Below are 27,008 nucleotides of genomic sequence, written 5' to 3' on the forward strand. Positions count from 1 at the left end.
TCATCGACATTTTTCAAAAACATTTGATCTTTTCAACAAGCAATTGAATTTTATTTTCACAAAATTGAATACACTTGGTTGTTCATCGGTGGTGTGATTTTGTTTATTTTATCTCTTGTCGTACGATGTGCTTCCTGATTTTTATGAAGTCATTAATATCAATACATATATTTAACTATATACTTGCAGTTGTCTCCATTTAATGAAAAAAACTGCATCTGCATTTTTTTGGGCGTACTTGTAAAAGATCTTCATAAGTACTATTTTAATTGTATTTTTTATTTTTTTTTTGTACTTTTTATTTTTCCATACCATTAACACAGATACACGCGTATCGATTAATCGTCGTACATATATAAAGTGACATGTTTAACATGCAATTAATCTGAAGCTTGCACAAACAATATTGCTGCGCTTTTTACTTCCCATTGTTTACACAGCCCTCCTTAATTTAATATTTTTTTATCTCCATTTATAATATTATAATTTGTTTCTACCTTCTTTCAGTCTACTTACTCGGCGTACACGCTACACAATTTTTTTCTTTGTCTTTGTGAACTGGATGAACAGTTATGTCAGTTAAAAAATTTGCAAAAATTATGTCTAGTAGTTGTAAATCTGTGCAAAATATTATTATTTGTACTACTAAGCAAATCTTTGAAAAATCCAATTAGTAATTTGTTTCTGTGAGAAAGGGATTATAAAAAGCATTTGTCACTGATGAATTTGAAATAGTAAAAATTACAATATTTTGCTTTTAATATTACCATGTTTTTGTTTCTACGCGGAGCAAAGTTTAAAGAGGTATAATTTTCCAATTTACAATGAATTCAATAAAGTCTTACGTAGATACAGTTTGGAAAACACGGTTAATTAGAGGTATAAAAGAGGGAGATGTGCAAGTGAAGCGACCAAGTAACATGCCATATTAAGAGATTCAGCGTAAAAGTAAGCAACATTTATATTAAAAAAGAAAAAAAATATTCTTACAGATGACAAATAAATGTAAATACATGAATTACAAATCGAACTATAACAATCTATGACTATAAAGCTATTTTTTCGCAAAAACAATCAACCGATAAGTAACTTTATCCTTCGCGCCACAGTTTTCTTATATTTCATTTAATAATATCAAAAGTGCATACAAGCTTTTAAAAATGTTACGAACTGTAGAGAGAAGAAGGAAGTTAATTTTCGACAAATCAATTGCACTATTGTGTCTTTCGACTTGAAAAAAGTAATTAAGAATCAAGTTCTAGCAAAACATTTCTGTTTGTCTTCTTTGATCATAAATAAATTTTTATCTATGAATCATAAACTCAGAAATAATAATAACATTGATAAATCATATGCACGCAGAAATCAATTTAATAAAATTATTATGCCAGAACATACTCAGTTTCTCTTGAAAGGGTATAAAAATAATCTTATGATCGACGGTTGCCTTTTTTAAATCAGTTATCCGGTGATCTCGTAAAAAGTCTATCAACACTTCCAATAAAACTGGAATCCATTATACAATCGGTTATACATTATGTATCATATAAAAAACAAACTAAATTCAAATAAAACACTATTCCAATCTGACAGTTTTTTATTCATTTTTTTATACGTAGAGCAATGCAGGTTGCCTTCGTAAAATAAAAGTAATAATACGAACAAATTGATGATTTACGATTGATCGACAAACACCGACATTTTCTATTTTCAATGAATGAAACAAAAATGCAGAGCCCGTAGTATACATAAAAATAATACGTGTAAGCGTATGGGAAGCCAATGTGACTTTGTAGAAAACCGTTTCGCTCGTAAACGAAATCTATAGCTTTATTTCGATGTAACAATCAAAAAGGAAATACTAAACAATTAAGATTGTGTTGGGCTCTTTTTTGTAATAATTACAGATTACAGATAATTGTAATTTCTTTGTTTTTTTGCAATTATGTTTGCCAGTCTTTATCGTTTATCGTCTTTAGCTATATATATACATATTCTGATTTATATATATATATATATATATATATATATATATATATATATATATATATATATATAGAATACGAGAAATGCTTTGCTGTTGTCTAGGCACAGTAAACAATATCTTTCTGATTTTGCGGTAAAACGACGAAAACGTTTTCGCATTAACGTTGCTGTTTATTAATTATGAAGAAAACACAGTTTTGTCATTGCACATCCTTCTTTTGTATAAGCGCACACTTTATCTATAAATTTCGATTTCGCATGCGCTTGCACAATAAAAAATCAAAACATTACTTCAGTCGTTCAATGATTATTTTTGAATTTCTTTTCATGCGTTTTATACAAATTTATAAATTTTTTTCACGGCAATGTTTGTAAAATGTAGTTTTCGGAAGTGATAAAATTAGCATGCTTAATTCCCAAAGAACTATTCCAATCCACATAGAGACTATCGCTCACTACAATAATATAAGAATTTCTTTAATAAATGTAATTATTACAATAATTTATGTTGAATCGGGACGATTGAAACCTTGAAATTAGAAAAGTCTATTAAAGATAAATCGTGAAGGTAATCACTTCTTATACAAAAATTGAGATAAATATTAGATCTGATTATATGAATCTTTTCGAAACTATATTAAATATATGAATTCCATAGTTATTACAATGAGATTAGTGGAAAAATAATAACGCACACTTTTCAATAGAATTTCAAGATTTCTCTCGAGAAACTTTGATTCTTCGTACGCTAATTATACTTTCAACATTAATATCCAATTTTCTTCTACATAAAATGTATTCATATATATTTTCACGTAACCATTTTTTGACCCAGGTTATCAAACGTATAATATATATATATATATATATATATATACATATATATATGTATATATATATTGTTCATCGTCCGCCCCTTACATATCATAGCGATACCATTGAGTTTCACCCTACCTGCATAGAGATATATATAAATAAATATACTACACTCTGCCATGTTTATAAAACATTGACAATTAATTTCTGTTAAATTTTAACAAATCTTCGAGTTTTCTATATACGCCACCCATGTATACGTTTTGCTTATGTAAAACAATTTTTTATTATTTTTTCTTCGAACACTATAAACTATTTTTCAATGACTACAAATGACATTTTGAAGTCAAAAAATTCTGTGGAATTTCCGGACTCTAAAATGCAACCGTCATTAACGTATCAATTTCTCTTAGATATTTAATTTCTGTTTTCATTAAGTTACGGTTCTACACCTTGACTCTACGGTCAAAAGTACGAATAAATTAATTTTTATTGGTATTTAACCTCATTGAGGTTGTTTTATATTTTCCCTATAAAATTCGTACTTTGACGGAGTAGCAGTAAATTTTTCTTGAAAGGGAAACGAAAAAAAAAAAATTATGGTTATATATCATTAGAATGATATAAATTCTGTACGATTTTCAAAGACTATGTACAAACAAAAAATTGATAAACATTCGATCTAAGCGTATATTGTGACTCTATTAGAACAATACTGCAACAATTTCGGATTGCATTTTAATAAATGTTTCAATAATGCCTCTGTTCATAAATAAACAGAAGTGTTATCGATTTATGATTAAACAAAAGCGTTAAACATAACACGGAAATATTGTAAAAAAATAGCATACGATTGGTAACGTTTTAATTAAAAAAAAGAAAAAAATTGCCTTTATCATTAACTATAACTGACGGATGAAACGCATTGTTACAGTACTGTATAGATTGTGCAACATACGTCTAACTCATCCTACGATATTAATTTTGTTGAATAAAAATCAAACAATAGCAACACGGAGTACGACAGTGTACTAGTTAACTTTGATAATATCTAAGAGCTTGCAAGCAAACGTTGTTGAAATTTTTTACACTTTCTTTATCTCTTCCTCCTCGGACCAACGCTTTTCATGCTCCTGTAGCTCGGATTCCCATCGTAACTCGAACTCCCGCATGTCATTTGCAATATCCGCCTCGTATGCATCCTCCTTTTATTATTAGCGGAAAGAAATGTATAACATTATAATGAATAGTCCGATATCGTTTTATTACTTGATTATTGAAGAGAAAGTTCAATGTAAAAAGTGGCGCTTCAACGACTACTCTTTTATGTAAACAATTAGATATCAGTTTAGACAATAAAGTTGCATCATACCTCATCAGGTTTGAAATCTTTGTTCAAATTTTGACTCGAAATTAGGTTAACAGGAGGTTGAATCCATGCTGTGTTACTATATGGACTCCAATTGCACACATCCTTTTCTTTTTCACGAATTCCAGCTTCAATCATTTGCAGTTCCTGTGTTAACCTTTCACCTTCGGTACATGTCGCTCCTTGGGTGGCGAGCTGTAAGAAATTAACAATAATATAAATTGTCACCTAAAACATTTGAATTTTAATTAAAACTAATTATTTTGAAATTCACCTTTAAGTCATTGATTTTCTTTTCTAAATTTTTCAGTTGCTGCTTAACTTTTTGTGACTCAATTATAATGCTATAAACAAATGATTATTTTGAAAAGTGTATTGTCATCAAGTAACAACTAAAAATGCAATAGATTTTTATAAACTCACTCTTTTGACATGCAATCTTGGCGGGGAATTGGTATTGACGAAGAATTAGTCTCGGTTATATTGCGACTCAAAGTAATACAATTATCACTGAAACCAGAATTTGGAATCTGCTGTATTCCACCATTAGTTCCGATAGCTGTGTAAGCTGCTAAAATAAAGAAAATGGTATTTAATAAAACAAACTTGAAATATTATTCCTTCCCATAAATGTAGAGCACTCTCACGTTGATTATACAGTCGAGAATTTATAGGACTAGACGCAGGCACAGGTCGCAGTGTTGAAATAGAGTTAGTCATTCCATCGTTATAAATACCGTTTTGCTGGACTCCGTTTGTCGGTCTGTAAGTAATATTAAAAATGAATTCAATAATGATTTGTGTTTAACTATAAAGCGTTGATCAATCAATTCACCTTAGGATGGATTTTGATAATCTTGAAATTGGGCCATACTTATTAGCCGAAGAAGCGTCGAAAGGTACAAATTCATCATCGTACAATAAAGGATCGTTGCAAATATAATTGTTAGCAAAATTAATATTACTAGTCTGGGTCGTCTGATTAGCAGCAGCATTAGTCCAAATCGAATGATTCGAATTAAAAGGATCATTCTGAATATCATAAAAATTCTAGAACATAATAAAAACATATTTGTAATTGCTTGCACAGCTCTCTACCTATAAATAATTAGTCTCACGCACTTACCGCTTTCATTTGAGTAGGAGTCTGTTTGCCAACAAGATTCTCCAACTGATTAATTATCTCCATCCTACGTTGCAATAGCACGGCAAGCGTTTTAGCTGCTGTTCTCTGTTTTTTGTTGTTATTATTGTTGTTAGGATAGACGTTTTGCATCGCGGGGGCGACTTGTGATGGATCCCACAAATGTAAATTTGCCGCTGCATAATCCAACGGGCCACTACCTGCGGACATGATGTAATGTCCGCACTGAATATCTTTTTGAGGTATCAAACGCGATACATTTTGTGCTCCAGGTAACATATAGTTAGTCAGCGAACCAATGAAGTTATCGTTATTGATTGGCGATTGCTGTACTGGATTGTTCTTGTGTAGCTGGTTGAAAGCTGCAAATAAATAATTTTTATACAATAATAGTTAAAAATTCGATTTTTTAACATTTTTACGAAATTTACTTGAGTATACTTACTATCTCTATGCGAATTGTCATGATTCTTGTTAAAATTATTAACAACATCTTTGCAATGTTTGAATCCTTTACCAACTCCAATGCCAGTCGTAACAACCAGCTGTTTCTCGTTCTTTCCATCAGCAGTTCCATTGAGTGACAAATTTACTCTAGGACCAAGTTTGCGATTCTTTGAACGGTACTTGTCAAGCTCGAGATCACTGTGAGCAAAGGTACAACTGCTTGCTCGTGGACACGAACCACGCAAAGCTAAATCCCGACACATGCTGACTTTGTACTTGGATTGACCAGTGTTGTGAGGACCATCCTGAGATTTACGGTTACCATGTTGTTGAATGAATTCTACAAGTGCTGTCACTACGATCTTTATTGCTTCCAAAGCTGCACGACATTCCGCCCAACATGGTGGCTCTAATTCTGTAAAAGTTGAAATCGTTATTTTGCAGTATTTTTCGAGATAAAAATTTATAAACAAAAAGTTTTTTTTGGCTACCTGGACTGGGATCAATAGCTGCTAACAATTCTAAATGCGTTCTCAAATTGCTTAGTTGTCCAGGATCCGGTGTCCTTTGCAAAGCAATAACAAGTTCCTGTACACTTTGGGCGAACGATTGAGGTGTCTGTAGTTTGTCAATGATACTTTGCATATGGGATTTGTGACTGGTATCGCCATAAAGCAATGCCGACCATTGATCTGGAGCAATTCTTAGTCCAGCTTCGGTGGCAATCTGGACTATTTGAGCATCGTGCTCGCGACGCAACGCCTCATATGTACGGAATTCCTCTTTCAATTGCATCAACGATGAATCGCCTTCGCGCTTTGATACCTACACAAAAAAGTCATTAAATGGATTTTGGAATTTATGATTAAACATGACATTTTCAAATTGTGCGATGCAGACGTACCTTGAAACAACTGGCTCTGTAGAGCAACTGTACTACGTGTCCTATACTGGTCTTTGAAGCTTGAGGAAAATGAGGCTCGAGGCGTTGCACTACAAACATGACTAATACTTTTCGCGATAAAGCAGAGCCGTCCTCGAGAGCCAAAAGCACGAGTTTTAGCACCTCTTCTTGCATACCTGAGTGAAAAGCATCGGTAGAAATCATTAAGCTAATAGTTTAATTTATAATCAAGCTTTTAATTTATTGTTTACAGTACCAGGTCCAAGAAATTGACATCCTCTCGCTCTAACAGCAGCCCAAAGATTGGCACTCAACTGCTGTGGATTTTGATGCTGCAGAATTAATTCTGTGACAGATCTTTCACCTAAGCTTCTTGCTGCTCTGACAGCTCTTGCTCTACCCTCTGGTTCTACCAGTTGACATCCGACCAGAGTTACTAGTTTTCTTTGCATTGGTCTAGATACTAAACCAATACCTAAAAAAAAATTTATAATATATATTAAATACATTAAAATCATAAATAAGTTAAAATATTCATTTAATGACAGATTAATTACCGGTCGCATTGTTTGGCATTGCTTGACATGGTTTGAGGTACAGTGCAAGTTCCTCAATACAACGTTTGGCCACCAAGTAGTGAGTGAAATCTTCAGGGGATAAAAGTGATTGAAATGTTGTTGATGCATTGTTGCTTGGCACTGAATTGCCCACTAATTGCAGTAGAGCTTCGTTTACTGGTAACTTCTCGATCTCTGTGTTGATAGGACTCTAAAGGTTACAAAAAAATATACAATAGATTATTCTTAAACTCTATAAATGGAAATAGCGATTAAGGTGCTCGACAAACCTGATCAAAGGGGCATTGTTTTCGGTGTAAGTTGGCCAAGCATGTTCGGCATATTGTATGTCCACATCCTAAGGATATGGGACCACGAATAGCCACATCAAAGTCATGACAACAAACAGGACAAGAAAGAAATTCAGTCCACTGTGGTGCCTGTATTGGCATTCTGTAAAATTAGATGGATATATATTTTTAATAAAATATTGTATAAACATATGTATGACTTGTTTAAAGTGATTTAATGTAGCTTTACAAACAGTGACTACAAACTGAGTTACTTGTTCTATATCATAATAAGAAGATTGCATCTATTGGTGGTATTAACTTCATCCTACTAATGAAATTTGAAATGAAAATTTACTTTTACATAAAATTGTATAATAATAAATTATTTCACGATTGTTCATAAAACTTTTATTCTTAGAAAAATGTTATGAAAATTTTTGAATTACTGATCTATACTTTTTTACTGAAATGAGGTGGTATCACACATAGTATTTATAAATAGCCAGCTTATTTCAAAATATTACCCATCAACCAGCAGAAACAAGTTATATAGCTTCTCCCAGAATAAAATCATTTGATGTTAACTGTCTTTGGAAAATTCTCAATAGCTTATTTTCAATAACATTGGTTACTTTTTTATTAAGTAGAGCAGGCCATATGTGCAATGCCTACAGTGAAATCCGTGACTGCACAACACCCACACGTCCAAATCTTTTCAATTTTCAACGTAACGTCAATGTTTTTTTCAAATGAAAATCCGAAACGGACTATTTGTATCGTCAAATTCATCAGTGACAATGATTTGGAAAATAAACCAAAAAAACTGCTTATCTCGCGTACCGATTAATTGAAAAAACAACCGAGTGAGCGAGCTATCAATAAAACGTGTTTCAAGCTTTTAGTGACTGGCGTTTTGAGAATCGATGAAAAAATTATCGGACTTTCCCAAAGAAAACACGTCACTAATATAAGAAAGAGACCTAGAAAATCCCACCCACGGTAAGACTGCTGGTTTCGCATCTGGAAGTCCGTCCGCGTTAAATTACACAGACACTCCCAGCAAAGCAGCCTTAGACGTCAGGAACTCATGGCGCAATAAAGAAAAAAAAAGTCACATTGTCCGCGCACACAACACGATTACTCACTTTCTCATCCGCGCACATCAAGAGAGGAAACGAAAAAAAAAGAGAGAGAGAGAGAGGAGAGAGAGGAGAGAGAGGATAGAGAGGAGAGAGAAGAGAGAGGAGAGAGAGAGGAGAGGAGAGAGAGAGAGAGAAAGAGAGAGACAGGAGAAATAGAGAGAGTACGGAAAAAAACAACATGAAACTTATCAATTTTTTCTGTCTTTTCACTTGCTCAACTAACATTTTTATCGATGTAAATGTGGCTACGGCTTACCTCGTTTTTGCCTACAGAAAACATCACATTAATTAATAAATCACTTTGACCGAGCGCACGTAGTTCGGACTGTCGAATGAAACGTGAACGTCGTGCAATATCAACTGCGTGTATGTTCTCCCTTTCGGGAGCAGAGTGAGCAAGATAACGACACGACGATTATCTGCTCTGCTCACGTCATTTTCTCATAGCTGCCAGAACAATCTGCCGAGCATTTGAATAGCCTGCCCTATTAGAGATGGCGCTAGTAACTGTCAGATTATCTTATCTAGATAATAGTGTTCCATAAGTTCTTTTCAGATTCGAACTTGCGCAGTGATTGTGCTTTTTCAATTATTATAATAACGATTGCTTCAAAATATCCTAAAATAATATTAAAACAGAACATTGTTGAAACTCGAATAATAAAGCTACTAATAATAAAAATATTTTTTTATTAGCAGCTCGAACAACTGCATCCACAGTTATTTCCAACACAGTATTAGTGTCACTTATCTGTTCTAATTTCTATAGAACTATAACAAATAAATTTGTATAAATTTTATACAATAGTTTTCATTATTAATCATTAGATCGTTATTAAGTAACTATGGATCTTCTATATGAATGCATATGTATATTTATATGATTGTTGCACAAAATGAATGTAATTATTAAAATTTCGTGTAACAGATTAATCATACCTGAAATCGTCATAAATAATCTAGTTAATATTTTTTTTATTTATAAATGTTTATTTCTTAAAGTTCAAGTTTAACTAGTCGAATTAATCAATCATAAAAATGTTTGTGTATTTTGACGACCGGATTGTATGGTTAAATACAATCTAATGTTTTACTTGCTCAACTCGGCAACGACCATTGATCGAGATGTACAAATAAAATCAACGATTCTTGACACCACTAATTGCAATCTAATTTTTAATTTCTCTTATGAAAACTGTTTGAAGTAAGTCAAGGGGTTGATGAACTATATAAAAATTTTCCGACCATGACATTGTTCAATATCAACACGAGAAAACCCAAAAATATAATATATCAAGTAAGTGGGAAAATCATTTCTACGATGATGGAGATGATGTTCTCATTGACCACGAAGACTACAAATCAAAGAGTGTCAACTTGATGTTATAATTTAATTAAAACACGCTTGCAGGCCAGTAAATCTTTAGTGTAGCTGAAACTGATAGAGTACTAACATTATTTTTAGATTCAAATTGAAATAAAAACAATGCAACAGATGACGAGATTTTTCATAAAAAAGAAAATCAATTTATTTGTATAAAAAACGCATCTTAAAAAATATATATGTAATTTTTTTCAGTGGGAAATTGATGATCGAGTTGTTTGAACTCAAAGGCATACATATTGCGTTCCTCGTGCATGTCGATCTCGTGATACAAACGGCTCAAAAAATACAACGTGGTCTTCAATCTATCGTTGGCTTCTAATTTTTCGAATAAACTTTTGGCTTTGCACAACTGCTTTATAGCTTCATGTAGCATTACCCTCCTATTATCTTCTGGTTGATTTGCTGCATTGGCTGATAAACACTTAGCGTAAGTGACGTATGCTCGAGCTTGATCGTACAATCCGCCGTTCGCTAATATTTGAATGATTGATTCTTGCAAGTTTCTCAGTGCTTGATAGGGCATTCTCAATAATAACTGCAAATAAAGAGATTATTTAGATTGTTTAAAAAGTAACAATTCTATGTTCATTATAGAAATTAAGTTCACCTGTACATTGACCATATACATTTTGACTAGCGCTTCGTAATACGACAAGTGTGCTTTCTTTGCTATGTCTAATGCAGAGCATAAGAGTAAAACAGAAGATGTTGCTGATCCCTCAGTGCCAGCTTCGCAGGAGCCGCATTTTATTTGACTTATGAGAAGCTTTGCTCTGACTTTTTGTTGCGCTGTAATGTTCTCCATTTCATCTAGTTCGTAAGCTAAATCTATAGCTTTAGGAAAATCATGCTTTGCAAACAATACTTCTATCATTCTGTAATCAAAAATTTATTGGTCAATGAATGATCTATCTTCAGTTTTCATTATAATCACGTCGCGATTTCAATATACCTGAATTTACTTTCTATAGGATCCAAACTGGACATTTGATCGGCTATCCGCTCAGCTGCTGACCACTTTTCATTTTTCAACAGTTTTGAAAATTCTTGTAATAGTTCGCTAAGAGCCCATATTCTGCTGCTAGGTTGATTGGGAAATCTCTCCTTTGCATGTGATAAAACAACACTAGCTAATACATATTCTCCCATTTCATGTAAAATATTAGCAATTGTAACGACAGCCTGACAAGTCGATTCACCATTAAACATTGGCTGTTTCTTTTCACCTGAATTGAAGAGCAATAACAATTGTGCACAGACGGAAGCCATCTCTGTTTTCCCGTAATAAGCCCACAATGCTGTTTTTTCGGCATATATCATAGACATCAAATCAATCATTGTGTGTTGACTGTTGAGAGAATCTGATTTCGTGAGAGTCTATAACATTAATACTAGTGTCAGATTGCTAGTAGATGAAAATTTATTCCAATTGATAATGCTTTACCTCAAATACAATATGAGGACTTTTTCCTTCCATTGCTGCTTCATGAGCAGAAGCAATCAGTGCTAGGCTTGCAGTGTGAGTCATGCCTAACTCAGTTGCTTTTGTAATTGATCTTTCAATTAGAGATCCTCTGTAAATCAATTATTACAGTTAGTACAGGAAACTTAAATTTTATTTTGATTGTAAATTCATAAAATTTACTTGTTTTTATCAGTTAAATAATAATTCCATGAGTGAGCCAATTGTAAGCAAACATTATCCCCTGCTTCCTGAGCTAACATTATTGCTTCCTTTAAAGCCAATTGAGCCAATTTTCTGAAAAATAACATTTCTTAAATAAATTAATCTTTTATATAAGACGAATAAAAAGATAGCTTACTTGTATCCAAATTGTGCATGAAGTGCAGCTAGATTTAAAGCAGCATATCGAAATGACCTTAGTTTATCTTCATTTAACCGAGGACTACTATCCACAGGTGTCAGTCTATCAAAGCAATGATATAAACTATGCAATGCTCCAGTATATTCATTAACCCTCAAACAGTTGAGATAACTTAGATAATGCTGCAAAAGAAATTATTATAAAATTAATTTTTTTCAACAACAAACTATTGTTGATAGAATATGTATTTTTTAAACTTACTGCCTCAGCATAGTATGGACTACAACTTAACAAGTCCTTAACAAGAGCTTGTAGCTCTGCTGGGGGAAGTGCTTTATGTTCATCAGTGAGCAAAGCTTGAGCCTGCTGTGCAACAAGCAGTTCCGCTTGTCTTCCTCCCCATACTTTAGTGCTGAATCTAAGAATATATAAAAGAAAAAATTTGATCAATTATTAAATTAATTAACAATGTTACATTAAGAGATAAATTGAAAAAAAACTTAATAATGTTAATTTTATATCAAATTATAAAATCATACTTATGAGGAATATCTTCATCTAGTGTTGTTTCATTAATTGAATGAGTAATGTCTAAGCAATCATTTACATAATCTTTAAATTGTTCATAAAGTGCAACCACTCTGTGGAAAGTTAATTTTTGAAACATTATAATTGCTCTTCTGACATATAATCCAAGTACTGATTGCTTGTTCAATAAAATAAGGCTAGAAGGATCTGACATAGGTTTCATCGATTTTTCTAAATCATCAAAGAGGTCTAGAATTTCTTTTACACCTCCTTCTTTTGTAACATTCAAATCTAACTCAAGTTCATGACTGAAATGATTTAGAGTGTATTCAGAAGAATTAAGAATCTTAAATAGATCTTTACAATCCATATCAGGTGACTGTAAACATAACTTTTTTTTATAAAAGGAAAAATGAACAATGATTGTTAGTGTGACTAACATACCTGTATCAGTTTTAAAGCAACAATGCAGAAATCTTTTCTTTCTTCGACAACTAGAAATAAATGTAATATTTATTTGAAATATTTCACATAGATTAATTTAAAGGATTTACCTTTGTTTCTTGTAACAGAACAGTAGATTTTAATAAACATAAGAGTTGTGATTTTGTACGGAGTCAAATATTCTCTGTGACTTTTCTTGATGGGTCCATCAAGACTTGAAAATTCTCGATTCATTTTTGCTCTATATCACTCACGTGAAACAAATTAATATCTGCACAATATTGTAAAAATTAAATATTTCTTTAAAAATATTTAAATTACATATTGCCACAGATAACAAGTCTTTTTAAAAAATTGGTTTGTCGGTAATTAATTTTATATATATTTTAGAAGTTTTCTTCTTTGCATTTGTTGCATGCAGTAAAATAAAAAATATAGACAATAAAAGAAATCAGAAAAATCACTCTTGTCCTTCAAAATAAATATTCACAAATACCCCAAACGTATCCATAGGCATCCTAACCTTATTTAAAATCTTTTTTGTGCAAGCAATGGTAATAAAGCACCCTGTATTATCAACATTTCAGAAAACCGTAAAAAAAATTCGTGTTTTTTCATCATTTGAGGTTAAACGAAACGTTAAATGCCAGCTGCTATTATTATTGTTTCCTCTTTATTTTATTGTTTTAAAATGTTATCTTATGTTCGAAATAAACATGCTATAAATTTTGAATGATTGATTAATACGAAAATTTTTAAAATTTCGTTGATCTATTCGTAAAGCAGTTTTATCAAGGTTAGTATCGAATTTGCATTTGTATTTTAATATTGTTTATAAATTTAGTTGAAAAACATTATTTATGTGTTTTCACTCACGGTAGCATGTGAAAAATTCTAAAATTTAATAAACCAAAGCTCAATCTCTTTATAAACTTATCTTCTTATTTTCTAATAAGATTATTATAATTCACTATTAAAATGTACAAGATTGGGTCAAGTTTATATTATGCACTTGCAAGATTTCCTATAGGTATGAACATTTATTTTTGTAGTAAAATGTCAAGCTCTGAAGCAAGTATTGGATGTGTCAGTGAAGTTACTTTGGCTATCAGTAAAGCAAAAGGACCTCAACAGTCAAATAATGCTCGTGACTTGGATAGTCCTGATTCTACGTATTCTGAAAACTCTAATTCATACACAGTTCAGCGATATGATTATACAGATGAAGAAAGTCAAAATGGAAACTCTGAATTTCAAGTTATACCTTGTGAAAGTGATTTAAGGATACCTATTGTAGGATATGAAGTTATGGAAGAAAGAGCTAGATTCACAGTGAGAATTTTCAAATAATATGAATATTCAAAATAATCATTAAAATGAATGTAACATGAAATACATTTTTACAGGTATATAAGTTGAGAGTAGAATTGAAAAATGGAGACTGCTGGTTTGTTTTTCGTAGATATACAGATTTTGTTCGCTTGTATACTCAACTTAAAAGACAAAAAGCTTCTATTTCCCATCTATCATTACCTAGAAAAAAGTGGTTAGGAGATAACTTTGCTCCAAGCTTTCTTGAGGAAAGAATAAGGGGACTTCAAGCCTTTGTTAATGGGCTGTTAAATAGTTCAGATTTAGTTAACCTAAATTGTGTCAGAGAATTCTTTTGTCTTGATGAACCTCCTGCCTTATCTGATACCGTGGAAGAATCTAGAGTAAGAGAAACATTTGTTCCATTCAATTAAAAATATATTTTTATAGTATTCTTTAACGTTGTTCTGTTTTTTAGGCAATTTTTGAAGCCTTAGAAGACACAATTTATCACCTGAGACAACAATTAAGAGAAAGAGAAACTGCTCTTGCAACAGAATCCAATCTCTGTAATGAAATGAGAAAAAAACTTCATTTAATGAGGTAAAAATATATTTTATAATCTTAAAAAACTCTTCAAGTTATTTTTTGTCATTGAATTTCAGTGAGTCTCAAACTTGTCCAAAGTGTGGTGCAAATAACAATTATTCTACTGAAGAAACTTAGCAGAATAATATATGACATTTGCTACTAGCATTTCAAAATGCAAATGGAAAGTCTGTAAGATGCAATAAGTTCTTAAAATAATTTATTAAAGGAATGAAGAATAGCTTTCAAACAGATTTGCAAACAAATCCTATGGTCTTAGACTTTGAGCTTAGTATTTTTTATATCTATTCTGCACTCTCAACAAAACGATTAATGTTTCATCAATACTGATGAAACAATAACTGAGACCGTATGTAACACTGCCTTTAGAAAGGGTTTATGAAATGAATCTCAGTACCATTTTAATATAGCCTTATAAATATATTACTGTATGTATTACATCAATGGTAACTATTTTGTAAGTGATTATATTATCATTAGCATCTTAGCATCTTTCATTATACAATAATTCATCAAAAATCGTTGTGGAATGGGTGAGTCCCTCTCAAATTAAATCAAATCCTCTTTGTAAATTGCACAACGTTTCACAGCCCATGTTTACGGCCTCACCAGGCAAATACAGTATTTGTATAGAGCATTTATAATTTAGAAAGAGAATTTGATTTAATTTAAGAGGGACTCACCTATTTCACATCAATTTTTGTCAAATTATATTGTAAATGATTGGTTTTAATAAGGAAATGGGTTATGCAAACAATATTAAGAGATTAAACTTACAATTCAAGTTTAAGTGCATTCACTTTGATTTTATTTTGAAACTTAGAGGATAATTATTTTGTTACCTATAGCTTTGAGTGATGGTTGTTGCTAGATAGAGACAAAGATGTAAAATAATGATTGTATATTTTTATACAAATTTACCAAATTAGCCTTCCTGACTTTCAAAATAATGTATGAGTCTATGATATAAAAATATAATAAATTCGTAAATTTTATATTCGTTAATACATCAATTTATAAAAATATTTTAAGAAGAATCTATACGTTTAATAAAACCGTGAGATGGATATTTGTATGTTTTTTTTTTTTAATTTGAAGAGTAAATGCGTATATTATATATATATATATATATATTGTTATCGTAGTAAGGAAGCAGGTTCAATTGTAAAAATGTTAAACCATATACAGAAAAATTGATATAAAATTGATATATACTATTAAATGTATATATAAATATCCTAAAATTGTTTATGAAAGTAAAAATTACTTTTGTTATTACAATTCATGACGTCATTCTTTTCCTCTCGTAATTGACCTCCAAAATACCTACTTACGTAAAAACAAAATATAACTGATATGAACATTAAATACCAACATTTTTTCATCTCATATAATTTATATTAAATATCGTGAATTATATTACAGCTTACTTATTATTTTCAGAAACAAAAAGGTCTAAATTTCTAAAAATAAATGTTCAAGTTACACAAACATTTTATATCTAATAAATGTTTCTATATTTTTTATTCCTAAAACCATCGATGAATTTATTAATTTTTTTTCGTTATAGAATATTTTGATTATTTTAAATTCTAATATAGTGGTATCGGATAACATGATTTAATATTTATCATCTTAATACACAAGTAAATTTTATATAACTAAATTCTTTATACTTTGTAGATAATATACCGCGAAAAATGTTAATGAAATCTGATGAAGCGATACAACACGACAAAAGTTATATAATACTAATCAAGACGCGTTGATTAGTATTAAAATATTAGTTAATATCAAGTATAAATAATATATATAAAATATTAGTTTCACGTCTGACACACTTTTTTCGTATGTGTAATATTTTCAATGCAAAGAAGATTTATTAAAATCAATATTAACTTAAAAGAACCGTTTTTAAATTCATTTTTTTCTATTACTCGCGAAGTTATACTTCAATCGAGTCCAAACGAAATGAAGTAATCTCGGAAGTAGACCCTTTTAAATGAACCCATCTCCCATTGCAATTAGTTAAATCATTCCAAAGATATTTGTGAACATTTATAAAAAATATTCAGGTTGAATACAAAACGTCCTCCTTGTTGAAGACCGGACCATGATCCCAGAAATGGTGAGTTTTTTTTAATTGATGATTGATGATTACAACAACAACTTATGGTAAAAAAGATTGTTTCGAAATATTAACTATTATTTTAGAAAGTGGGATGTGTATACAAGGAAAAACAAAAATATACCATAATTATCGAACAATACTTATTTTTACTTCTCTGTAATATTTTTCATTATAATAAACTAATATTTTATAACACTTAAAATTCAACTCAAATAGATTACTCCAAAGCCTTATGAAATGATAAAATATAAAATTTATTGAAGAAAACAAGTTCTACATAAAATATATGTAATAATTTTCTTTGATCTGAAATCGGGTAGACCCTGGTATGAAAATAATTGATTTTCATAAAAAATGACAGTAAATTAGTTTAGATTTAATATGTACCATCTAAAAATAGTAAACTTATTTTTGGATGGTATAAATTAAATTAAAATAATAATCTCTTAGTTTTCTTTTTATAACAATAAAAAATTCTTACGTCATAATCATGATTTTCAAATACATTCGCGCCAGAATCATGATTTTGTACCACCACATGCGCAGAAAACTTGTGAAGCTGACACCCAAAAAATTTTTTTAAACATATTTTTGTTTTCATGAGTTAAAACGTTTTCTCCCTTTTTCCGGATTAAGTCTCCGCTTGAAATTTTATTTCCCGATTTTCCGTTTTTAAGAAAATTGCGAATAAAAATCGGGCGTTCGGACAGCGCGCAACATGCATTGAAATTACATTACATAAATTTAAATAATAATAAATTTACAGTCTTAAGTTACGCACTGTAGAACTCATGATATCTGGTGATTAGCAAATATTTGACCTGTTTTATCGACTAACTGCCGCATATTACTAATCTTTACATTTTCCTCAATTTTGGATAGAAAATCGACAAAAGGAAAATTGTTTTGTAATCCGGGAATAAGGAGCTATCATCCGCTATTGAAATTATTTCTTTTTAAACAGGAGAAAAATGTTCAATGCATATTGCGCGTTGTCCGAACGCCTGATTTTTTTTAGCAATTTTCTTAAAAACGGAAAATCCGGAAATAAAATTTTAAGCGTAGACTTAATCCGGAAAAAGGGAGAAAACGTTTTAACTCATGAAAACTCAAAAATATGTTTAAAAAAATTTTTTGGGCGTCAGCTTCACAAGTCTAAATATATGTTATATCTTAAAATTAGTTATCCGCGAAGTTCAAAATCAACATTATTTTCAATGATAAAGCATCGATAGCATCAAATAGTTTTTCTCTAGCAAATACGGAGGCACAAATTGCCAAAATATGTACTTGACCTAATCTCGTCACCGAACGATGTATAATCGTTATAATTATTATAACGATGACACCTCATCGATGTATAATCGTCAAAAGTAGTTCAGAGTATATATATGCATTTCAAGAAATGCGCTTGAAGTATAGACATATATTTATTTACTTTAGGGATGTGGATAAACATACTGTTGGTTGGTATACACGACATATTTATATATTTAATATATATATACAGTTGATCAGCATATCGCGTGTTATTGCTCTCAGCTGATTACTGGTCGTGCTCTCACGCAACAGCACGTTCTATTGACGTCGGTCGTTTCTACAGAATTGTCTATCTTATTTTCTTAACGAACATTATCACTTAAAAAATGTTTTATCTTTGACTGCAACTACTCAAATTGTATTGCTTTGTTATTAGAAAACTTCAAAAAACCATATACCATTGTTTAAATAAATATCAAATTAAGTTTCAGTCATATAGGCGAATTTGAAGTAAAAGCTTTCATTTAATAATTTACATGTTGAATTTTTTTTGCAGATAGTAATAAGTACTGGCTATTAATAACAAAAACCAGTTGACTAGTTTTAATTTAGATTAGTTTTCTTCAATAAAATTTAAAATATAAGTTGATATAAAAGATATTTAATATATTAATTTAGTTTTTTACTCAAAATGAATCCAAATATCACAATTTCCATATCACAAACATTACTTCAATATTTTATGTAAATATGTTATTTACAGTGATAAAATTATTTTTTAAAAACAATCCAACTGACTGCAGTAAAAACTATGTCACTTCTTTATATCATTTACTTCAAAATGTATTTCTATTTACAATCTATGGCGTCATTAAATATCATCTGGTCCAATTTGTCTAACGTTCATAACAGTACAAATATGGAATAGTTGATTGACTTATTATTGGATAGTTATAAACATACTTAAGCAATAAGTCAAAGCTTATTTTCACAACTTATAAATTAATCATTGATAAAATTGTATTCATAATTCAAATACTATTTTTTTTATTTTTCAACACTAATGGTCAATAACAGAAGTCAAAATGTTACTAAGTAAAATCAATTAACTTTCTAATTCTTTGTGTTCTCACTGCTATAGAAATGTGAAAAATTTAATTCTCTCATAACATTATGAGCTTTCTATCTCTACTAAAGTTAAAAGTTTGTCCTTATGAAATAGATAAAAATATTTATAAAATACATAATAATCAAATTAAAGTAATTAAGGATGGTTATGGCAAATGCTAATTCTAAATTCCTGTTCAGTCATAAATATGTGAGTTAATAAATTTATACATTAAAAATTAATTAGCTTAATTTCATGGAAAAAAACTAATTTAATAAACCTCTTTAATTTACGACTATATTATGATTATGTCGATCAAATTCTAAATTTTTCTTTTTCTTTAGCAACTCTATTCGTTTAACAGCATTTTCTAAGTCAAACAAATGGTCATCATGTACTTTTGGAGCAATACTTCGCATTGCTGTTGCTAAATTATATAAATATTCAGTATTATGTCCACTTGCGCCAGCGCATTCAGCTATGTGTCCAGCTATAGTATCAATATCTTCATATCCAGCAAAATTGGGATTATCTTCATGGCCAATATATATAAATAAGTGAAATGATTGTTTTTGCATTTGAGAATGTCTAAGTGGATGGAACAGTACATCAACCCGCTCATAGCCTCCTCTTTCTCGCAAATCTAAATGCTGCGTTACACTTTCAACATTTTCACCAGCTATCTTATATGCACAGCCCCATACTTCATCATCAGCATTATTTGAGGGGAGAAGAGTGACAACTCGCCCAGGCTATAAAATAAAATATATATTAAAATTATTCAATGTAATTTAAATTTATAGTAATGTTATATTTAAAAAAAATATTATTTACTAATTTTGTATCAATTCACTTACATGACTAGGTACACCTCTGTGATAAGTACTCTTTTGATAAAATCTTCTTATGTATCCTTTAATGTGTCCAACAACTTTCTGTTCATAAGGAAAGTCAGCTTTCCAAATTAAAGATCCATATCCAAACACCCACATTTCTCTTTCTTGTTTACTGTAAATATAAAAAAATATTAGTAATAAATTCATTTCGTACAGATATGTTCGAAGTATTTCTTTTGGACTAGGATTTGTGCATTCTGCATCGAATGGAAAAATATCATGATGTATTTTATAACTAGTATAAGAAAGTTAAGTAATGCTGTCGATATTGAAAGACAAGTGACGAGGAAAGTATTAAATTACAGTACAAACAAATAAGAAAACTCATATGGAAATTAGAGTATGTCATGCAATACACTTGTTTGCTTTAAATTGTTTAGCAACCAGTAGTATAAGTACTAAGAAATTTTGATGTAGCAAAAATATTTACAGTTTGAGAACGTTATTGGCAATATTTTTTTAGAATAAACGTAATTTATGAGGAGATTACTACTGGTGGTAAAAAAAGTATATGAACAATGCTTATCGCGAAAAACAATCAATTACTCGAAAAATTTCATCAGATTAAGTACCGTCTAGATAGCTTTTCTACAAAAAAGTGAAATCGGTGTCACCTTTCAGACGTTGTTTAGATAAACGAAGAAAGCAATTGCTTCTTTGTTTTTTTATTATCACTTTGTCAAATAGTCAGCGATAATATTTTGCAACAGCTACTAACTGATTGCTAAATCACATATGGATGAGAACACGGATTAATTCCCTTATCTATAATTGAAGAAAGCCGTGCTAATAGTACGAACTAAACAAACCTAACATCGACTTAACAAATCAAGGTCAATGTCGCAGAAATAACAATGAGAATTGAAGTATAACATAAATCGCGGACAGATATATATACAGAGATATCTATAAATGTAGTCGCGAGCGCGAGCGCGTAAGACTAATATCGCGTTGTTCTCCGAAAAGGCGTAAAAACTAAAATAATGCAAAAAAAAAAAAGTTTACAAGTACCTTTTCATAATTGTACTAGTTAAGTCTAAATCCTAAGTGTGTAATACTGTTGTCACGAAATGGAAGCCGTCGTGGCTGGGTCGTCAAGTAGCAGCTAGGCTGCAGTTGTCTCGCGGAGCTGCTTCTAGCGCGGACGGAGAAACCGTAATACTTGAGCGAGGCTGCGATCTCGGCTGTCCCACGCGCACGGCAGCTGATGTAACCTTGCGTCAGCTCTCTTTCTCCCTCCCAATCTCTCTCCCTCCCACTCTCTCTCTTTATCGGTCTGTCTCTCTCTAACTCTCTTTCTTTTTCTATTCCGCCTGTAAGAGCGGATTAAATACGCACGCGTAAATAAGATCGTACATGGATGAACAATGCTGTCACGTATGTGTGTTGTACTTATGAGATGTGCCCGCCACGCGCCATGTGCGCTTCGCAAATGTCGCGCGTCTGCGCTAGGTGGCTTACTCTTTTTGATGATGTAATACTTTTAGGTGTGTTTGTGTTTGGTTCAGAAATTTGCCTAAAGTTTACAGCTATGCTAAAAAATTGTCTCGACAATGGCTTGTCCTCCGATTACCTTTGAATTTAATGCAAAACATTGAAAAGCTTTTGAGCTTTTTAATAAATTTTTAATGCCAAAGTCTCCAAATCGAGTGTTTCGTTAAAACAAAGCTGCATTTATTTTATTTTAGTCGTATGATTTTAATAAAATAATAATGGCAAAATAGTACTTTTGGAAAAAGATGCACTGCGAACACAATGCTCAACTTTAAAACCCTGGCATTTAAACATGAAAGTAACGCGTTCAACAGTTTATGGAAAATGTTTAAGCTTAAAAGCTTTTCAAATTTTTGCATCAAATCCGAAAGTATTCGAGCAGGCCATTGATAAGTAAATTATTTTTCAGAAATTTTCGTTTACAAGAAACCTAATTGATTTTTTTAATTCCACCGCAGTAGCTTCAGGAAAACTTTGAACTATAAGCTGCATTTTTCCCCCGATAGTTCACATTTTGTTGACTAAATAACAGCTGTGCGAAGTCGTCTGTGTTTGAATAACGCGAAAAACCGTTTTTTTTTTCTTTCCGATTGTCGTCATAACTTTTTTAATTGGTCTTGATGAAATGCTGATGAATCAATCGATGAGCAGTAGATTAAGCTCCAACACTATGCAAGATCCATTTTTTATGCGATTTTTTTCGCAAAGAGATACGCTTTGAAAATGAGGTACCCATCTTTTTTTTAACGATAGTAAATTATGACATCGTGATCGCTATAAAGATTATATTACTGTAGAGACTATAGTTATATTGCTATAGACTATATTTATTTGCTATAGAGAAAACGCAATGGAATTTTCCTCGCTAATGCCGATCGATTGCATTTGTCTTTTATTTTTCTTACACACACGTTTTTATCAAAAAATGATTTCCGTAACTTATATTGAATAATGAAATTTCTGAGCTCCATTCTTCGTTCTTTCAACAGTCAAATATTACAGAATACCTTAGCGAACGAAAACTTACGTGTTGAAAAAACTTTTAACAAGTTGTTAAAAAAATCTCATTCATTATTCCATACCAAATCTTATCATGATTATCAAATACATTGAATAATTGCTTTCGAAAGTGTATATCCGTACGAAATTCTGAAAAGTTCATTCGGTTCCTGTTTTTTTATATTTTACCGACTGATATCGTTTCGTTTTTTTACAGTAAATAAGATGTTGTATATCTAATAAAATATTGTAGATACTTTTCATTGGAAATTTCACAAAAAATAACTTGAAAAATATAAAAATCTATAATATATATAATTCCTAAATATTTTTTATATTAGAGGTGCTATAATATCTATCTGATAAACAAAAAAAATTGGATATCTTTTACAATCAAGAATTAAAATACTATAAAGATAAAATACCACAGCATCCAACGTTGTCATAAATTATAAAAATAGTTAAATTCAAGGCTACCTCTGTATAGATATTTAATTGTATGTGTGAAAAATTAATGTAAAATTATGAATGACTAAAAAATTTTGCATATCATGAATGTACTAAAAACAATGCAAAAGAGTATTATTGAACGTGTATTTCTTGTTACAGACAACCTATATGACAGGTGTGCATTACGCCCGCGTTAACTCTCGCTTTGACTTTTATTGCTCATTTAATTGTACGAAGCTGTCACGAATCAATTGTTACGAATGTTATCAGTTTTATGAGGCAACAAATCTTTATTGAATATAATTATAAATTTAAAACAACGTGGTAGAATTTAGTTATTTACTTAAGCACTGTCGTAATAAAATAATTATTATTTTGGTTTATTATTTTTAAATAAATAAGTTTAAAGAAGTTGACAGAATGTTATCAATGTAATATTGAAAATAAATGTACAGACGTACAGGTTATATTAATGTTGAATTACATTTCTAAAATTAACTTTATAACGAATAACGCAATAGGAAAGTTTGAAATTACTAGTGCTTCAATGAATGACAATTATTAATCATTAAATGGTAACAAATAACCAATTTGTTCACAGAAATGTACACAGACACTAACAAACTACCGGAATAAAAGCACGACTCCAAATGTTTTTTTTTTCAGACCATCACATTTATTTTTTGAACTAAATTTTTTATTTGTGAATATACTTTGGTATACTTTGTATATAGGTTATAGATGTTTTGATTGGTATTTTATTTGTTAAAACACAAAATCGAATTCAGTTTGAAACAATCAGTTCATCATCCAGTACACTGATTAAAATAAAATATTTAATTGGTAAATTTATGCAATAATCCATGATAATTAATTCACAAGAGTATTTTTTTATTTTTCCACTCAACTACACTTACTTTTGTACCCTGCTATGATATTTAAAGAACTAATTCATTACACACTTTATTAGAATACATCTTTTTTAACGTAAAACTAAATTGTCACTAAATTTGTCTAAATTTCTTGGAAGTCATTTCAAAGCTGACTATTTTTCGCACTTCGTTTATATGTATTTTATATATATATATATATAGTTATTTTTCACTAATGCGAGATGACGTTACGGCTTCGTCACGCACAAGCAATTGATAATTGAAATTGTGTTGAGTTAATAATTGAACTTTTTTTAAGAGCTTTTAAGCAGTATGGGTCACGAATGCAATCAAACATTTTCCAATTATTTTTTGAAAACATAATTTTTGAAAAATAATTCTATATTGAAAATTCTAAAAATGTTTGTTCATCTTTGATCTTTTGCCAATTCTTGAAAAAAATAGCACGGAAATTTGAAGTACAGCATTTGGTAGCTTTTTACAACCCCTACCTAAATCACTCATTAAATATTTATTAGCTTTCATTAAATATGATACGCGCACAAGCATTTTTTCCGAAAGTTGACACTTTCCTTCAGTTTTGCGTATCTCCGTATATATCAATAATAGAAAAAAAAACAGAAAAGAAAATGTTAATTTTTCTATGTAAAATACTGTAGATTTTTTTAGATTTTATTTCGAATTTTTTTAGATTTTATTACTGAAGAATGCTAAATAATAAATCAACTGTAATCTATCAAAAGTTATTTTATATTTTGCCATTATGTTACATTATATCTTGCATTTGTGATAACCTTTTATAGACTAGGTTGAATAATTTCTGTCATCTTTATTGAGTCAGATCTCTGTATTCCTTACGTTAGTAGTTGATTGTGTATTTAGCCTTCATCTATCCTCTTATTGATTATTGCATCGAACCTATTATTATTTATTTTTTTATAGTTTTATAATAAGTAAACATTTTATTTATCGGAAAATTATTGAAACTAATATCGAAATTATTTTTTAACAAATTTGATTGTATCGGCTTCCACAAGATACAATGCAAACCACCACTCTTTGCAGCTGTTAGACTGTGACGTCATGCTAAAAATGGTCTTTATAGCTGAGGTAGATGGCGGGAATGATTCCCGTGTGAGCGAGCTATACACTAACTCCTTGATTGGGCTCGCGTCAAACTGTAGACATCAGGAAGAAAAAGGCAAGGAGAGGATTTGGCGGCCGCAGCTATTTATATATGTGCCCCCTGCGAGTCTTTACAAGCTGAGACCTGACCGACAGAGACCAACGAGGTTCCCGAGGCTGAAACTAGTCCAGAAGTTGGAAATGGACTAGTTCCGGCGCGCCACGCATCGTGATTACGCTGTTGCATCGGCTAGAAGCTGAAGCGGGACACGAGCACCAGCTTTCAAGGCCAGGCTCCCATCAATGACGAGAGCCGGTTGGAGGGGAACTAAACTGAGCGATGGTGGTGATCGGTTGGCTGACTTTTCCGTGAAGGTGAAGAGGATTGCTGGGCCGGAAAAGCAGAGGCTACTTGCTGCAAGACCGATGCGGTTCCAACGATGTCCTTGGAACGAGCTGCATGGTGTCCTGCACTTTCAACATATGCGAGCTTGAGGGCGAAGACAGAGATGACCTTGAGAGTGCCGTTAATGTCAACTTCATAGATGAGGTCGTTGAACGGCCTAAGAACTTTGCGTGGCTTCGCGTATGGCAAGGGCTTCTTGACGGTGTCCACTATCCGGAAGACGTACGAGCACGGACCAAGAGTTTGACTGGTACGGTGTGACGAGCATCGGGTGCAGCTCATAATTTGGACTCAAGGGTTTTGAGCTCCGCAATAAAGATGGAAACGTTTATTGCATTCGGATGACTGTTTCAAATAAAAAAAATCGCCTGGTATCCGGAGCGTTTTCCCGAAAAACTTTTTTTCTGAAAAAGACTGCAAGTCTTTTTTATGTTGGTTCGAATGCCAAGTAAGACCATAGGAAGTGCGTGGGGCTAAAAACCGTTCGCCATCCCGTTCGCCTGGAGATGATTTGGAGTGGTCTGGACGCGACTTGCACCGAAAAGATTGGATATTGCGATAACGAGTGATGTCTCGAATTGCGGGCTTTAGTTGGTCGTAATCGTCAGCGGCGTGTCAAAGAGGAAAATCCTTTGGTCGCAAAATGCGTACACAATGGTCACCGGTTGCTAGTCTGAAATAGGAATAGCAGCTGGCCATTTGAAGAAGCAGTCTACAATGGTGGTGCAATATTGCAGCCCGCCGTGAAGCAGCGATTTGACGAGATCTAGGTGGAGATGGTCATAGCGGACCTGTGGTGTTACAGCACTTCTATGCGGCAAGGCGTGATGCGGCCGTGGACAACGTTAGAAGCCTGCTCGTAAAGCTGCCTTGGGACGTTGGGTTTCACGAGGTTTTCCTCGGTCCTGCAGTACAGGTTGCAAGTTTCAGTGCTTGTAGGGATATTATTGGCAGAGTGAACAGATCTTATAAACAGATAAAATTTGTTTTTAACGTAAACGTGAACACCGGTGACAACTCACAATCATCATTAATATCTTTATTTTTTATATAGAAACCATTACATAGATCCTTCAAAAGCGATAAGTCGTAATCTAGGTTATAACACTTAACAATATTAATTTTTTCAAGGACCATCTACGTTTTGTTTAGGCAAACCATTGGAGGTAAGACGCGACAAATTTTCCATATTTTTTCATATTATATTTTTACCTTTCAACTGGACTAATAAATATTAATAAAATTATTTTCAATTGACTTTTGAAATTGTTTTTGCCAAACATGTTGCGCACTGGCGTAAACACATATTTAAAATAAAATCGTTATGACATTGACATATTTTGAAAGAACGTGATGTCCTTGATTGACATAATCATCATAAACGTTGCCAATGCAGTGCTCCATCAAATAAAATATTCTGTTTTTTATTAGTAACAATAAATAATTTGATTATTGATAAACTCAAAAGCCTAATAATCGAACT

General features: G+C 31.4%; 4 protein-coding genes across 7 annotated transcripts; 1 reads left to right on the top strand and 3 right to left on the bottom strand.

The window, feature by feature from the left end:
* Positions 1 to 2,069: 2,069 nt before the first annotated feature.
* On the bottom strand, positions 2,070 to 9,035 carry LOC131663880 (roquin-1). 3 transcript variants are annotated; one of them, XM_058934611.1, is made up of 14 exons: positions 8,915 to 9,035; positions 7,514 to 7,676; positions 7,224 to 7,434; positions 6,923 to 7,141; positions 6,667 to 6,842; positions 6,254 to 6,587; positions 5,761 to 6,177; positions 5,298 to 5,677; positions 5,007 to 5,221; positions 4,819 to 4,934; positions 4,595 to 4,739; positions 4,446 to 4,515; positions 4,175 to 4,366; positions 2,070 to 4,007 (listed from the first exon to the last, which is right to left on the bottom strand). In XM_058934611.1, the coding sequence occupies exons 2-14, from the start codon at positions 7,673 to 7,675 to the stop codon at positions 3,888 to 3,890; spliced, it is 2,757 nt and encodes a 918-aa protein (XP_058790594.1). In that variant the 5' UTR covers position 7,676; positions 8,915 to 9,035; the 3' UTR covers positions 2,070 to 3,887. The 3 variants fall into 3 exon arrangements, with proteins under 3 accessions (XP_058790594.1, XP_058790592.1, XP_058790593.1); XM_058934609.1 differs by having other exon boundaries at positions 4,595 to 4,742; XM_058934610.1 differs by lacking the exon at positions 8,915 to 9,035 and adding an exon at positions 8,497 to 8,575 and having other exon boundaries at positions 4,595 to 4,742.
* A 1,173-nt stretch (positions 9,036 to 10,208) lies between these two features.
* Positions 10,209 to 13,327, bottom strand: LOC131663948 (anaphase-promoting complex subunit 5). 2 transcript variants are annotated; one of them, XM_058934737.1, is made up of 10 exons: positions 12,954 to 13,327; positions 12,844 to 12,893; positions 12,411 to 12,778; positions 12,133 to 12,289; positions 11,869 to 12,053; positions 11,691 to 11,804; positions 11,490 to 11,619; positions 10,998 to 11,422; positions 10,653 to 10,920; positions 10,209 to 10,580 (listed from the first exon to the last, which is right to left on the bottom strand). In XM_058934737.1, exons 1-10 carry the CDS (start codon positions 13,075 to 13,077, stop codon positions 10,209 to 10,211), a joined length of 2,193 nt encoding a protein of 730 aa, XP_058790720.1. In that variant the 5' UTR covers positions 13,078 to 13,327. The 2 variants fall into 2 exon arrangements, with proteins under 2 accessions (XP_058790720.1, XP_058790721.1); XM_058934738.1 differs by having other exon boundaries at positions 12,411 to 12,756; positions 12,954 to 13,030.
* Positions 13,328 to 13,457: 130 nt separating this feature from the next.
* Positions 13,458 to 15,912, top strand: LOC131663947 (sorting nexin-16). The gene is made up of 5 exons (XM_058934736.1): positions 13,458 to 13,639; positions 13,896 to 14,175; positions 14,250 to 14,558; positions 14,633 to 14,757; positions 14,820 to 15,912. The coding sequence occupies exons 2-5, from the start codon at positions 13,900 to 13,902 to the stop codon at positions 14,878 to 14,880; spliced, it is 771 nt and encodes a 256-aa protein (XP_058790719.1). The 5' UTR covers positions 13,458 to 13,639; positions 13,896 to 13,899; the 3' UTR covers positions 14,881 to 15,912.
* A 1,140-nt stretch (positions 15,913 to 17,052) lies between these two features.
* On the bottom strand, positions 17,053 to 21,375 carry LOC131663888 (putative glutathione-specific gamma-glutamylcyclotransferase 2). Its single transcript, XM_058934631.1, has 3 exons — positions 21,170 to 21,375; positions 20,120 to 20,270; positions 17,053 to 20,014 (listed from the first exon to the last, which is right to left on the bottom strand). The coding sequence occupies exons 1-3, from the start codon at positions 21,175 to 21,177 to the stop codon at positions 19,547 to 19,549; spliced, it is 627 nt and encodes a 208-aa protein (XP_058790614.1). The 5' UTR covers positions 21,178 to 21,375; the 3' UTR covers positions 17,053 to 19,546.
* Between the last annotated feature and the right edge of the window lie 5,633 nt (positions 21,376 to 27,008).

Source organism: Phymastichus coffea, unplaced genomic scaffold (assembly GCF_024137745.1).
Source record: "Phymastichus coffea isolate CEN01 unplaced genomic scaffold, Cenicafe_Pcof_1.1 PCOF00039, whole genome shotgun sequence".
NCBI lineage: Eukaryota > Metazoa > Arthropoda > Insecta > Hymenoptera > Eulophidae > Phymastichus > Phymastichus coffea.

Coding starts and splice junctions, on each gene's coding strand:
- LOC131663880 (XM_058934609.1), bottom strand. CDS start 7,675: ATGCCAATACAGGCACCACAGTGGACTGAATTTCTTTCTTGTCCTGTT. Junction 4,935..5,006: donor TTATCAAAATCCATCCTAAG/GTGAATTGATTG, acceptor TATTACTTACAG/ACCGACAAACGGAGTCCAGC. Junction 4,743..4,818: donor TTCTCGACTGTATAATCAAC/GTGAGAGTGCTC, acceptor TCTTTATTTTAG/CAGCTTACACAGCTATCGGA.
- LOC131663948 (XM_058934737.1), bottom strand. CDS start 13,077: ATGAATCGAGAATTTTCAAGTCTTGATGGACCCATCAAGAAAAGTCAC. Junction 11,423..11,489: donor GTCCTCATATTGTATTTGAG/GTAAAGCATTAT, acceptor TTAATGTTATAG/ACTCTCACGAAATCAGATTC. Junction 10,581..10,652: donor TGTATATGGTCAATGTACAG/GTGAACTTAATT, acceptor CTTTATTTGCAG/TTATTATTGAGAATGCCCTA.
- LOC131663947 (XM_058934736.1), top strand. CDS start 13,900: ATGTCAAGCTCTGAAGCAAGTATTGGATGTGTCAGTGAAGTTACTTTG. Junction 14,176..14,249: donor AAGAAAGAGCTAGATTCACA/GTGAGAATTTTC, acceptor ACATTTTTACAG/GTATATAAGTTGAGAGTAGA. Junction 14,559..14,632: donor ATACCGTGGAAGAATCTAGA/GTAAGAGAAACA, acceptor TCTGTTTTTTAG/GCAATTTTTGAAGCCTTAGA.
- LOC131663888 (XM_058934631.1), bottom strand. Junction 20,015..20,119: donor ACAGAGGTGTACCTAGTCAT/GTAAGTGAATTG, acceptor TTTATTTTATAG/CCTGGGCGAGTTGTCACTCT.